A 14,544-nucleotide genomic window follows, 5' to 3' on the forward strand; every position below is an offset into this window, starting at 1 on the left:
TCCAAGCCAAATTAAAAGATGCTAAAATTTGCAACACTGAAAGCTGCTGTTCCAGGAAGTCTCACAAACCTACACAGACAGGCATCAAAGAACATGAATGAAGCCAAAAACAAAATACCCTGTACAATTTAAAGTACACTTTTTTTTTTTCTACAAGTCAGGTGCTAAATTCAGTCATATAGACTTCTTTTAAAGTTCCAGAAGGAATTGAGGTTGATTCTTTAACCTCAGTGTTGTAACATTGGGAAAATTCCTTAGTACTGTAATTGGGAAATTTGCTGTTAGAGTTTAGCTGATAAATTGACTAGTACCAATGTATTGTATGTACACTACAAGATAATTTCTGCATATAAAAATATTGGAATTTATCAAGAGACTTTGAGCTTCCCACAAAGTAAAATCTTTAGATATATGAAAATATTGATTTTAATCAGTGGTTTTTGTTTTTTTTTTAATAGTGGGATTTCCTTAGAATAAAGTTTTGTCTTTTTTTATTTTGTTTTGGTTTTTTGCAAATAGTCATAAAATATTAGGAAAGTGCACAGATTTATGCTCAGTAAGGCAACACAGACCGTTTTGAGAATGTAAAAACCTGTACTGGTATCAAGAAGTTCCAGTAATAAGGTATCAACCATTTGAAAAAGAAATAAAAAAATGAAATCAGTAGAAATTACGAGCTTTAGTTGCTCTGGTTTGTTTTACAGCTACTTTGCAATTAGTTGAATTAGTCCGCATGCAACAGCTGGCTCCCAGTAGTGATGGGATTTCCGGCTCTTTTTAGAGATCCGGCTCTTTCGGTTCGGCTCACTAAAAAGAGCCGGCTCTTTCGGCTCCGAACCGGCTCTTCAGGTTGTTTTGTTGCTTTAATTAATTTATTATTAACAATAATATAAAATTATGCACAAAAGGAATTACTAACGTAAAAACAAGTGGTTTTATTTATATATGTTTATATATAAATATATGCGGTGGCCCCTAGAGACAAAACACGTACAAACTCCAAAACACATTTCTAGCATGAACTGAACTTCCAAAGCAGAGCTACTAGATCACTTAAATTACACAATTGAAAGCATGTGTGTATTGTTTGTGTATTTATACACAGGCACTCATATATATATTCAAATAATTTAAAAAAAAGTTCATTTACCTGTTATTACCACACACCAAATCCGGTCGTTGGTACTTGCTGGCTTGTGTAGCCACAAGATAACAAAGGCTCAACACTGCGCCCAGCATCCTGGAGCACTTCTGTTGTCTTTTGTACGTGTTTTGAGTTTTTATGTGCTTCTGAGTTTTTACGTGCTTCGGAGTTTGTACGTGTTTTTACGTGTTTTGGAGTTTGTACGTGTTTTGGAGTTTGTACATGCTTCAGAGTTCGTACGTGATTTGAAGTTTGTATGTGCTTTGTCTCTAGGGGCCACCGTAAATATACTTTTATTTATTCACTCCACATAAAATGTAATAAATAAATCATATAATACAAAAATCAACTATTCACATTTCAAGTTTTAACTATTTAAATTTTCAGCTTTTTCCTTTCACAAATTTAAAGTGAAAAGAACACAAAACACTGCAAACCACAACACAATTAAATATAAATTATAATATGAAAACAAAAAGAACATGCATATTCTCTGTCATATGGACCTGCATGAATAAACTTTCTCAATCCTTTATCATCTGCAACCGAAAATAGTTGTGGATGATTACTATACCTTTCTAATGTTGTTGTCCCTGCCTCTCTTTCTCTCTCTCTCTGGCTCTGTTCCTGTGCTACTGGGTGTAACTACCGCCCCTCCCCCCTCTGCCCAGCGTAAAGCACAAGGCTCGCGTGCAGAGTGAAGCGGAAAAAAAGTGCGAGAGAGAGGCTGAGAGAAAGAAAGAAAAAAAAAAAAAAGAAAGAAAAAAAAAAAAACCCCACGTGACGGCTCGCGATAAGGAGCCGGCTCGCGTCGTTCACGTCAAAGAGCCGGCTCTAAGAGCCATTTCGTTCGCGAACGACCCATCACTAGCTCCCAGTGCTGTGTTCACACAAGGGATAATTTATCATGTAATTTGAATGAACGAGTAAATCTTTGTCATATCATAACGAACACCTTTCTATAGTTTCCTGTACCACACCACATGTGATCATGTAGACACATGGTACTTTAACAAATTTATTTAAACACATTATATAGATGTAATGTAATGTAACTCTATGTGTCATACAGTGCAGTACCAGACTAATTGTTTACCCATAGTGTGTTGTACCAGGCTTCCTCTGTTGCCTCGCCCTGCTCTGATTCTTCCTCAGAGCAGCAAAGACTCAGTATAACCTGTCTGAGGAATGTAGGCTGGTGTGTGAGCACGCCTGAGAGGAGCTATGATTACATTTGAGCCATTCTTAAACATAGTTAAGTGTTCTAAAGCAGGATCCTCACATCTCCCAGGTCTCAACACACATAGTCATGTGTGTGTGTGTGTGTGTGTGTGTGTGTGTGTGTGTGTGTGTGTGTGTGTGTATAAATGTATTAAACCTTATGTAGGTTAGCGCCACAAGTGTAAAAGGTGTTTTCCTCATTATACTGGTAACAAACATAAAACATCGATAGCAAAGGGCATGCTGATTTGATTTGTACACATATATACAAGGATAAAAGAAAACCAGCTCACAGATCTATTATAAAAACCAACCAGCAGGAATAGCTGTGGACATACAAAGGTGACCATGCGGCTTTGATATTTCATGGTTAATCTGTTGTCTGACAACAGGAACATATTTATTATTTGCCTGTATTAAAATACTGTGTAAGTGTAAAGTCTGTGAGAAGCAAGCAGATGGAAATGGCTAACAGAAATCCAGCTGAGCGTAACACTAATGGACACTATCAGTACTCGTTATCAGTCACTCCTTAAAGTTTAATTTTCCACAGAGCTTTTCAGAATCGTGTTTATTGGCCAAATATATGTGCAGACACATACAGGGAATTTGGTTCCGGTAGATGGTGGCTCTCAAGCACAGCAATGTAAAACACACACACACACACACACACACACACACACACACACACACACACACACACACACACACACACACACACACGTGTCTATATACACACATTACACATACATACATACACAAAGCTGTGTAAACCAACTATAAATAACGAATCTAAACTTATATACATAAAATACAGAAATGAATGAGGTGTACATGAAATCTTTCTTCAGATGACTGGAGAACCTGAACATGTCAGTGTGGATATTGTAGGCTGTATTGAGTGTTTTCATCACTTTGCTTGCTATCACGCAGACCTATTTGAAATTTGACTAGATTTGTTTCGTTAAGGATTCTTTCGTTAAATTCAACAGCCTCCAACAACAAAAAGAAAAGCAGTACTAACTTTAACACTTTTTTGTGCTAAATATGTTTTGCTACTGGCAGTCAGTAGCAGATAGTTAGCATCCATTCTATGATACACAACTTAGCACTGACCCAGGCTTAAAGTGTGGAAAAGCATGGGGCTGTGAAGGTACTGCATGTAGGCCACCAGAAGTAAATTACAATAAATATGTTGTAAATTATACAACTTAAAAAAAAAAAACAGAACTAAGAAGAATACACTACATTATTCATTTTCTGACCCGTTTTTGATACTGAAGTAATTTGTCATTATCAGAGGGAAAGCGGTAAAAATTAAGTTGTGGCTACAACAGTAACAGTTGCATAGATGCATAGATAAACATTACTGACTGACAAACAGATATTGAAATGAAAGTTATTAACGGAGAGTCGTTCAGAGAATTCTGAAGCTCAAAGTGAGTCAATGAAAGCAGAGAATTATATATTTCATGTCATGTTTTAATGATCAGAGATGTAGTCAGACAGAAGTGGACACTGTTCCTGTGCTCTGTCTTCATGTATGTTTGTTGTTGTATGTTAAGGTCAGCTTACTCTTTAACCTTTGGTTTTTCAGCTGTTTATTGACTCCTTGCATTCAAACAAAAGGCTGAATGAGTCTCAGACAACTGTCAGCATGTTTCCATGGTTTGTGTTCGTTTTTTAGGTTGCAGCCAACACTCCCAGTATGTATTCTCAGGAACTGTTCCAGCTCTCCCAGTATCTACAGGTAACACACTGACACCTACTGGACATATTTGAGAACTACACTAACAATAATGAGTCTGAAATGTGATTGTGCTTCTCCTTATTTTCTTATTTATATAAATATGTACAAACACAGTTAAACTGGTGCTTGCTCACATACAAATAATCATGGTGAGCCATAAGTTCAGGCTTCGGACTGCTCTAAACAGCTGGTTTATGGCTGTTTTTGCACCATCTATATGATGCCATGCAGAGGGATATCCTTCATATAGTTATCAGGCTTGAAGGCTCCACCCACCTGCTGGTCAACCCTTGTGTTTACCAACAGGAGCCAATCAGAAGAATGCAGGCTTACTCTGTTACACCCCAAAGGACTAAAGTTATGAAGCTGGGAAATGAACAGAATAGGTCTGCTTTAACAAGACAACATTGGTAATGTGAAGACTTGACAGGAGTATTTCTCTGATGTGAAATTGATGTGAATTTTTATCTGATAAAAAAATAGATTACATAATGAAAAGCATACATCAGAGGTCATTACTAAAAACCAACTTTCTATAAAGCACAAAGAACTGAAATGAAGAATACATGTTTAAATTATTTCTAAAGGAAGAGTGAAAAAATCTGATTACTGGTTTTGTTTTTATTTTTAATTTTTATATTATCCGTTTTTAGCTACAATCACTTAAGATTGTAGCTAAAAACGGAACCATGTATAATATTATCATAAATGTTGATGCACTATACCAGAGTTGGCTTAGAACTAATTTGCATCCTCATTCCCTCGGAAGGTTCCAAGCAAAGATTACAATAAACCGCAAAGAAAAAGCAGCTAACTGAAGTTAACTGGTGCACTAATATTAGTGGATAAAAATCAGACATTGTCATAAATAACTGTGTAAGCTTTTGTTTGTGCTGAGTTATTTTTCATCGACGACCTCCCTCTCACTCTCTAGGAGGCCTTACACAGAGAGCAGATGTTGGAGCAGAAGTTAGCCACTCTGCAGCGTCTGTTAGCCACCACTCAGGAGGCCTCAGAGAGCAGCTGGCAGGTAGGAAATAACACGTTTCATTCTTCACAAGTTGAGGAACAAGTGCAGCTGTGATCATGCTTTCTGGCAGCTCAGCATTTAGTCTTTTTAGTAACATATAAGTATAGTGTTTCCCACAAATCACAAATATGAGCACAACAAAATGAGGCACAGCACTTTCATTGGTTATTTAATAATAGAGCCTATATAGAGTTGTGAACTTGGATTCACCTCGAGTTTGCAACATCATATCTAACTGCTCATATTTAATCAGGGTCATTTAGTACACTACGCTGCGATTAGTTAAACTAATTTGTGTTGTTTTCATCTATAGATGGTATCTAATGTGATAAGGACTGCTGTAAACTAAGTGTGTGTCTCCTACAGGCTTTGATTGATGAGGACCGTCTTCTCTCCAGGCTGGAGGTGATGGGCAGTCAGTTACAAGCTTACTCTAAGGTATACATACACATAAAAAAAATGGCTGCATACTTCTACAATGAATCAAAGCAAAGTTAAAATGATCATCGCATTTTAAAATTCTCTTTCAGTCCCAGACAGAGGAAGGGATCCGTAAGGAACTCTTGGCTCTTCAGGAGGACAAACACAACTACGAGACAACGGCAAAGGAGTCTCTGAGGAGAGTTCTGCAGGAGAAGATTGAGGTGGTCAGGAAGCTGTCAGAGGTGGAGGTACAATACACATGTGTATATGGTATGCACAGAATGAAACTAATTAAAATTTCTAAGCTTAACATTTGGTGCCATCTCTGCTGTTGTGCAGCGCACGCTCAGTAACACCGAGGACGAGTGCACCCACCTGAAGGAGATGTCTGAAAGGAGTCAGGAGGAGCTGAGGGAGCTCGCCAACAAGTACAACGCGGCCGTTAATGAGATCAAAGAGCTCACTGACAAAATTAAGGTAACCGTCAAGGAAAAATTATTTATTTTCCTGCAGCATTACTTTATTTTAGAACAAGTTTTATTTAAATGTGTTTTTGGGAGATATATTTAGAATAAAATTATCTACAAATTCAGTAGAGGGAATCTGTGCTCATTTTAAGCTCATTTTGTGTTTTATCCTTAGACTCTGCTAGAGCAGCTTTGCATTATTTATAGTTCAGAATAATCCTTATTTATCAAAAATGGGAGCTGTGTTTTATGTAGCATATAATCTTTTTTTCTATTTGCTTTCTCCCCATTTCCCTCCTTATTCCACTTTTTTTTACCCTTGTCTTTGTCCTCTTCTGTTCCTTCCTTTGGCTAACCTCTCCTACGTCCTTTTCTCCTCCAGGCTGCAGAGGGAAGACAAGAGGAGCTCACTCAGCGGGGCGCGACAGAGAAGAGGGAGTTGGAACTACGGATTGAGGAAATGGAGGAGAAGGAGCAGGTTCTCCAGGCTCGCATCGAGGCTCTGCAGGCAGACAATGACTTCACCAATGAGAGGCTCGCTGCCCTGCAGGGTACAAACACACGCGCGCGCACACTTCAATTCATGTGGCATTACACAGACTTGGACGCTTAATCCAATCATATGGTTGCGTAAATCAAAGCTTGATCCCAAAATGTAATAAAAGCAACTGGACAGCAACTTCTCATTCAGGAGGAGCTCAGAGTTGATCTGCTACTTGCAATTAGACATCTGAGTGTATTTAGGCATCCGATTAGGATGTTGGATCTGTTTTGCAATAGTTAATGGAGAAAATGACAAAAAGTGTATTTTGACTAAATTGTGAGGAGGTCATATTACTGTAGTATGAGACAGGTGGCTGGTCAAAACAATTTATAACAAATGAAAGGTCTCCTTTTTACCTGTGCTTTAATAACATGCTCATCCTCTAGTCATAATCCTTTTCGCAGCTTAAAAAATGCCAGCCCTCTCGTGTACTTTGTGGTCCAGTAACTTAGAATATTTATAAACATCATAGCCAATTTCAGTTTTGTACTGAATGACCTGGTTAAACTCATGATAGGTTGGATACATTAAATGATGGTTTTTCAGTCACCTGGTGATCAATCTGCATCATCTGCATCTTTACAACTATACACAGAGCAAACACACTGTCCTATTTAACCCGCTGGCATAGTGATCCCTTTACGCCAGTCACTTAAATAACATAGCGCCTCTTGTGCAGGTCAGATCATGTCTTCGACCTGTGCTCTGACTTCCTGTCAGTCAACACTTCTCTCTGCTTTTGTTGTTGTTGTTGTTGCTTACAGTGCGGTTAGAACAGCTACAAGAGAAAAGCATTAAAGAGAACAACAGTCTGGGTGAGTCCACATGTCCTGGGTTTGCGTCATCTGCATCACCGTCTGTTTGTGTATCTCTATCACTTCCTCAGCCTCCACTAATGATGCATGACAGCTTCCTGCATGATTTCCATGTAATTTCCTGTTGCTTGCTGCTCTTATCACTGAACTTCTATCTGTCTGTCACGGGAATCTGGGTGTCTTCTGTTTTCGTCTTGTTTATGGTAGCATGACATCCAGCCTTCGGGTTTCCATTTCCTCCGGTAGTTTATATCTTGGTGCAGGAACTGAAGCGTTCAAATAAGTCCTGAGAGTATTCAGAAAGTGTCATCTTTTTCCACGTTTATAATCAGAAACATAAAAACTGAGATAAAATGACCTAAATTTAAGTTTTCAAATATTAGGAAGGTTTATAATAATTAGTTTTAGGTGATGTTACTTATAGAAATACGATGTTACACAGCAATATTACTGGGGGGTTAACAGGAAGTTAAAATAATTTATCAGGAATATATCCAGTTTTGAAAATCAGTGGAGAATATATTGGGCATGGTTGTCAGGCTCAGTTGCAGCCCTCTCCTCTTATACAGACCTATTATATGAAAAGTGGCTGCACATGAGCGCACCCTGCAGCATTATTGACTAACTCATAAGTCACCAGAAATGGGAGCTGTAGGACCAGCATCATTTATGCTTATTACAGTATGAAATATAGCAAATATTTCCAACTTTGTAAAGGTTGTTCTTATTATTCCAGTTATGACTTATTTGAATAAGTAAACAAATAGTAAAGCTTTACACTGCATGTTAAAACAAATTAGGGGATTAAGGCACCGCACACTAGCTGCATCCATCATACAGTATGTGGGTTCTTGTGCAAAAAAACGTTGTGGTCATTTTCCAGAGATTTTTACGGTTCGCTCACCAATAAAGCAGCTCAGTTTTATAGTGTAACTACATATATCTCTACAATGATTCCAGCTGATGTAAGATGTTGCACTAGGCAACGAGAATAGAGGGAATAGAGGCGAGTTCAGAATTGATTGAGCAACTTGAGCAAAAAACTTTCTTTGTTTGTTTCTCAACTCTTCAGCTGTGATTCTTCTGATGCCATTAAGAAATGGAGGGGAAGCTTGATGACGCCCTTAAATGGCAGCTTGAGCTGTTTGGTTTAACTTTGCTGTGAGATAGTGAGAGGAAGAAAAATGTCGTTTGGAGAAAAGTGAGCGAGATAGGGTTATTATTATTATTTTTGGTACATTCTGAAACTGGGAGTTGAAATGTGAAAGTGGGTCTCTGACGAACAGGTAAAAAAATATGACGTGAAACTAAGGCGAGTAAATATTTTACCTAAAACAACCAAAGGTTTGCTGATGCTGTGGCTCTGGTGATCTGAACTTTAATTTATGTTAAATTAGTAGTTTTTACCCCTCAGCCGTAAAAGGCTGATGAGGTATTGTTGTCACACCGCCTAAAGCGTTTTCTTTTTAATGATTGTTCAGGGGTACATCTTTTCCTTAGGGATTAATAAAGTATTCTGATTCTGATTCTAAAGTCTTTTGAAGCCAAAGTGTTTCATGTGACCTTCAGTTTCAGCTCTGTGTAAAGCCCGTAGGATTTGTACAAGGCTTCATGTCCTTTAAATAGCTCGATGGTCGGTATATCCACTGGTGATAGTGATGGAAGTTTTTTTTCTGGGGCTTTTTGGATAATCTGGGCTGTTTCTCTGGTTTCCAAACTGTCCACTGCTTTGTTTTTCTTCCTGTGGGGGGAAAAGTAGCCTTGGTCACTGATTGACTTCTGGTCATTGAATGCCTGACACTCTGAACATGAATGCTGCGGGTGACTGCCTCACTGCACACCTCGCCACAGTAATCACCTTATGACGGAACCCGCCATCATTTAGACTCTGTGCTCAACATTTCTGGTGACATTTCGACAAAATCGTCTATATCTGATCTGGTCACATGACAGATGTCGTCACTGTCCCCCACGGACCAGTAGAGGAGCTTGTCGAGGACAGAGATTCCACACAGCAGATACGCGAGAGCCAGGAGGAAGACGATGATGAGGAGGATACAGACACCGATGATGGTGCAGTTGGGGAAGATGAAGATGCTGATGGTAGTTTAATTATCATAATAATAAACTATTTAATTTATATCGAGGCTTGTTTTTTAAAAAGGTTTTCCTTCACAGAATTAACAAAACAAAATGCTATTGTAATACAAATAATTAGAAAAGCATTTAGGGAATAATTTGCTCTTGATATTATTTGGGGGGGGGTTCCCCAGGTTTTTATTTTTTTTATTTTTTTTATTTTTTTATTTATTCATTTATTTTTTTTAACATTGATCTTTATTTTAGGATACAGACAAACACTTTCTAATTTAAAAATGCATTTTATTTTTTTAATCACTCCTTTAAACCCTCTTAGTGAGGAACTAGTTTTACCTAGTAATTTATGAGTGCAGAGTGACCTTAATCCCGTTCAAATCTGCCATCTCTAATTACTCCAACCAGGAGATCATGTGCTTGGTTTGGTTTCTGTCCTCTGGCAGGATTCAGGATTCAACTGAACACTGCCTTCTGGGCCAGTCGATCAATGCTTTTTCTGTTCATGGGTTTGCATACTGTGTAATGACACAATATCTCCTAAATTGGTGCCCACAGTGGTCCAAAATGTGTTGGATTTTTTCCCCTTTCCGTTTCTTTTTTTAATGAAGTGGGTTAAGATCACAGACACTATCCAAGTTTTTTTTTTTTGTTTTTTTTAAACAACAGCCAGTTAAACATTTCTGCCACATCATATTACGCATGACTATCCTCCAGTTTTCTTGAAATAACCTATTTCAGACGGTGATACTTTACTTAAAATGAGCCTCATATTTTGCACATTTAAATGATAACTTGTTTGATCCGAGCCTTGAATTCAGTTTTTGTGATTTGTTAGAATTTTGGGAGTTAAACTGTATCATCTTTTTGATTTCACTTTGTTTTGGTAAAGTCTCTACTTAGATGCAAAAATGAGGTGGAATTATTATTATCATTATTATTATTTCTTCAAAGTTCGAGCGGACTTGTGAAAACTGTTAGGCTGGTTAACTCGTTATTTCTTGTGCGTGATGTTGAAATGAAAACTTGCTGGGAGGCTTTGTTTCCTGTCTGCTGTTTGCTTGTCCACATCTTGTCTGATGTGGTATCTGTCCAGAACCTTTGTGTTATAACTTTCTGTCTGAAGAGACCAATTTTGGCTTTAATTTCAGCTCCATCCTTTTATTGTGCATCTATCTGTCCTCATAGTTCTCTGTAAATCGTTCTTTCATGCATTCTACCTGCTTCTACCTGTTTGTCCGTCATGATTTCTGTCTTTGGTTCTACCTGTCTGGTCTAAAACCGGGTTGGGTCTGGAGAGCCAATTCTCCACTGGATCCTGTTCCAGATTTGTCGATCCTTAAGGACAATGTTTTGTGATTCTGCTTATCTAATCCAGAACATTAAGTTTTATGGTCTGCTCTTCAGTGTGCTTATATTGGCTACACGGGCACAAGCACGTAGGATGCAGTAAACCCACTTGTCTTGCAGTTCAATATAATATTGCAATAAAACCAGTTTAGAATCAGGACAAATTTAAAAAAAAAAAATCAAAATCCAGAAATTCAAAAAAATTGTATCGATCTGCGTTAAATCCATGGTTCAATTTACCCTGGCATTGATAAGCAGAATCAATAAAATCGAAAAGAAATACCGGGCTCTGCTCTGATAGTCTTAATAGTAATGTCAGTTCTCTGTGTTTCTATCAGACAACTGTCATGTTAACAACAGCGGAGGAGACTCGACTAGAAACCAACAATTAATTGACTGTCCGCGTGAGTACAAGCATCCATTTCTGCTGTACACCGAAACACTTTTTCCTCATTATTTCCTTTACTTTCTTCCCACGGAGGCCAAACAATGCCAGGAGAAGCCAAATGAAACTGTCAGAGCGCTTAAGTCATAAAATGAAAAGCACAACATTTAAGTTATACTTAGGCAATTTTTATTTTGTTTTCCTCAGAATTATAAGATCTGGACACTAACATTTAATAACTAAAAATTTCTTCCACTAAATTCCAATAATACCATAATATCCCACTTTGTAATGATTTTAAAAATTCTAAATTTCGAGATGTGATGTAATGAAATCTACATTTTTCTTACTCATTCTTCACATGCCTTAACACATCATCACATCCTTGGATTTTCCTGGTTTAAAGTTGTTTCTGTTCTTGCTCATTCTTCTTTACTTAACTAGTGAACTGTGATTAAATCTTTTGGATGAAGATTGTTTTTCTTTAATTGGATGTTTCTTCAGAGCAGTTTTATTTTGTGTGAAACAGGCTGGTAAAGAGTATTCTGAGAAAACTGCAAGTGTTCTTTTCATAAAGATGGGCTAAGCAGCATAAACTTTTTAAGGTTGAGTAGTATTAAGTGTAGTATTTAAACCTTAAGCAGCCAAACTATTTTATGCAGATATAATTGTTTAATGGCTATGTTTGTGTTTTCATGGTTTCAATCAAATGTTCTTTGCTGCTGTGGGTCTTTTAGTTTGTTCACTGCAAAATATCATGTAGTACAAAGTAAAGAATAAAAATAAAGTATGATTTTAAAACAACACAAGAAACAAAACAACATCGATTTCTAGCACAATTTTCTATTATCCTTGCCACACCAAAGGATGATCTCTTAAAGAAAAGTTGTAGATAAGGTTGGGCGATATGTAAAATTTTTCCAGTCCAATAACCGATGATAGGCGATATATTCATGCAGATGACTTTTTTTTATTGGCGGAGCAATGTGATTATGCACAGACTGATTTGCGTGTTTAGAATTTATACGTTTTGTTTGGAGGGAATATTCTACCTTCTTTTCACTGCGGCCACAGTGATGCGGACGCTGCACCGGTCCATCGTGGTGAAGAGAGTGTAAAAGCGAAGCTCTCAATTTACTGGTCGATCTACGTCCCTATCCTCACCTATGGCCACGAGCTGTGGGTAGTGACCGAAAGAACGAGATCGCGGATACAAGCGGCGGAAATGAGCTTCCTCCGAAGGGTGGCTGGTCTCTCCCTTAGAGATAGGGTGAGAAGTTCAGCCATCCGGGAGGGGCTCAGAGTAGAGCCGCTGCTCCTCCACATTGAAAGGAGCCAGCTGAGGTGGTTCGGGCATCTAACAAGAATACCTTCTGGGTGAGGTGTTCCGGGCATGTCCCACTGGGAGGAGGCCCCGGGGCAGACCCAGGACACGCTGGAGAGATTATATCTCTCGGCTGGCCTGGGAACGCCTTGGTGTTCCCCCGGATAGGCTAGAGGAGGTGGCTGGGGAGAGGGAAGTCTGGGCTTCTCTGCTTAGGCTACTGCCCCCACGACCCGGCCCCGGATAAAGAAGAAGATGGATGGTTTTTTTCTGATGAAAAAAAAAACAGTCTATACTACTCTGCAAGAGCGACATCTTGTTTTTCTGTCAGCAGCAGCACATGAAATTTACCTCACTGCAGCTGGTACAGACATGAATGAGCTCTCTTTGTGATTATTCCTAAAATCACAGCACAGCTGTTGTTTTTGACTGTTGTGAATGAAGAGAGCAAATATGTGTTATTGGGAAGATTAAGTTAAAGTGTTAATACCATTTGTCAGATCATTTGAGCAGGCTTTAGCTGAAAAATTGTGAAACTAGAGGTTCATCATGAGGAACCAGGACCCACCTAAGCCTTAATTTCAGTTTTATTTTTCATGGTTCTGTGAGAATAATTAGATTACATTTGGAGCCTGGTGATGTTTCACTGACCAAATGTTCCTGCATATTGAACTCTTTCTTCCTCTTTTTTTAAAAAAAGCCCACACATATATATTGTTTGCTTTGATTTCCTTATGGCATCTTTTATTCTTCTTCTCCTGGAGCAGTGTTTTTTCCTGCATGCTGCTTTTATGACTTTTCACTAACGTGAAACAGATTTTTTTTTGCTCCCTTTTATTTTTTTTCCCCCTCGTCTTCCTTCTCTTCTAGTTTCTTCAATTCACATAACTTTGGAAATTTTACCTTTTTACACATTGACCATGTCTTCACTCATACCAGAAACAGATTGAGTAGCAAGTGTGTGAAAACATTTGAGGAAACATCATCCACTGTGGAATTTTTATTGCTGCTGTACCTTGTCGGTTGATTACATTTACTGTCAGCTGTCAGCCACATTCTGGTGTGGTTTATAATGCACAGATGGAGATTAGGACTTTAGATCAGTGGTTCTTAACCTGGGTTCGATCGAACCCTAGGGGTTCGGTGAGTCGGTCTCAGGGGTTCGGCAGAGCCTCCACCGTGACATGCACCGCTCATTTTGTGCACCAATAAAAAACATATCTATGTCTTGAATTTGAAAAAAATCATATTTTATTTTTCACTAAAGAGGGGTTCAGTGAATGCGCATATGAAACTGGTGGGGTTCGGTACCGCCAACAAGGTTAAGAACCACTGCTTTAGATGAAGCTTTAGTTTTAAGGTCATTTGGAATTGATTGAAGTGAGCTGTGTTAATTTTGTAGTTTAATTTCACATTTATTGTGTGAACAGCTAATAACAGCTGGTAAGCGTAGTTTGGCTTTTTCAAGGGTCTCGATTGCATTAAGTATTTATTTTTTATTAACTTTATTTCCACATTTGAATTCAGTTAGTTTTTGCTGTACAAAAATGTCATTGGATTTATCATACTGAATGTAAGGATACATAAGTGAGATGTCACTGCAGTAGTGATTAATTACTTCAAGCTGTCAGCTGGTTCAGTGTTTTACACGTTTTTTCCTGTCTCTGATAATTGTGTTAAAATGATTCATCTCTGATTCAGCTGTTCAGTTTGAGAAGTTTGAAATAAAACATTACTTTTTCTGAATTTGTATACTAACCAACTGCTAATCCAGCTGATAATGGTGGCAGTCAGATTTTATTTTCTGACTTTTTTAAACTGATTCCTTCTGGTTTTCTGTTTTTTTTTCTCTCTGCAGCTGTCATAGAGCTAAAGAAGACCGTCAGTGATTCACTCCACAAACTGGCCAACTTTGATGGTAAGTTAATAACTCAGTTTCTTTTGGATTTCTTTTGTTTTTTGAGTCCTGATATAGATTCATCCATGAACAAAAGCAA

At 38.1% G+C, this 14,544-nt stretch overlaps 1 protein-coding gene across 5 annotated transcripts in view; it reads left to right on the forward strand.

The window, feature by feature from the left end:
• slmapa (sarcolemma associated protein a) overlaps positions 1-14,544 on the forward strand; it is an 89,819-nt gene that overhangs the window by 53,265 nt on the left and 22,010 nt on the right. For 2 of the 5 annotated variants that reach the window (XM_080890591.1, XM_080890590.1), the window contains exons 5-14: positions 4,053-4,115; positions 5,050-5,145; positions 5,512-5,583; positions 5,676-5,816; positions 5,908-6,045; positions 6,418-6,586; positions 7,344-7,394; positions 9,348-9,497; positions 11,177-11,242; positions 14,406-14,465. In XM_080890591.1, the coding sequence (XP_080746717.1) occupies positions 4,053-4,115; positions 5,050-5,145; positions 5,512-5,583; positions 5,676-5,816; positions 5,908-6,045; positions 6,418-6,586; positions 7,344-7,394; positions 9,348-9,497; positions 11,177-11,242; positions 14,406-14,465 (1,006 nt within the window). The remainder of the gene's footprint in view (positions 1-4,052; positions 4,116-5,049; positions 5,146-5,511; positions 5,584-5,675; positions 5,817-5,907; positions 6,046-6,417; positions 6,587-7,343; positions 7,395-9,347; positions 9,498-11,176; positions 11,243-14,405; positions 14,466-14,544) is intronic. The other 3 variants (XM_080890592.1, XM_080890593.1, XM_080890594.1) reach the window with 3 other exon arrangements.

This window comes from Rhamphochromis sp. 'chilingali', assembly GCF_963969265.1.
Source record: "Rhamphochromis sp. 'chilingali' genome assembly, chromosome: 9".
Classification (NCBI taxonomy): domain Eukaryota; kingdom Metazoa; phylum Chordata; class Actinopteri; order Cichliformes; family Cichlidae; genus Rhamphochromis; species Rhamphochromis sp. 'chilingali'.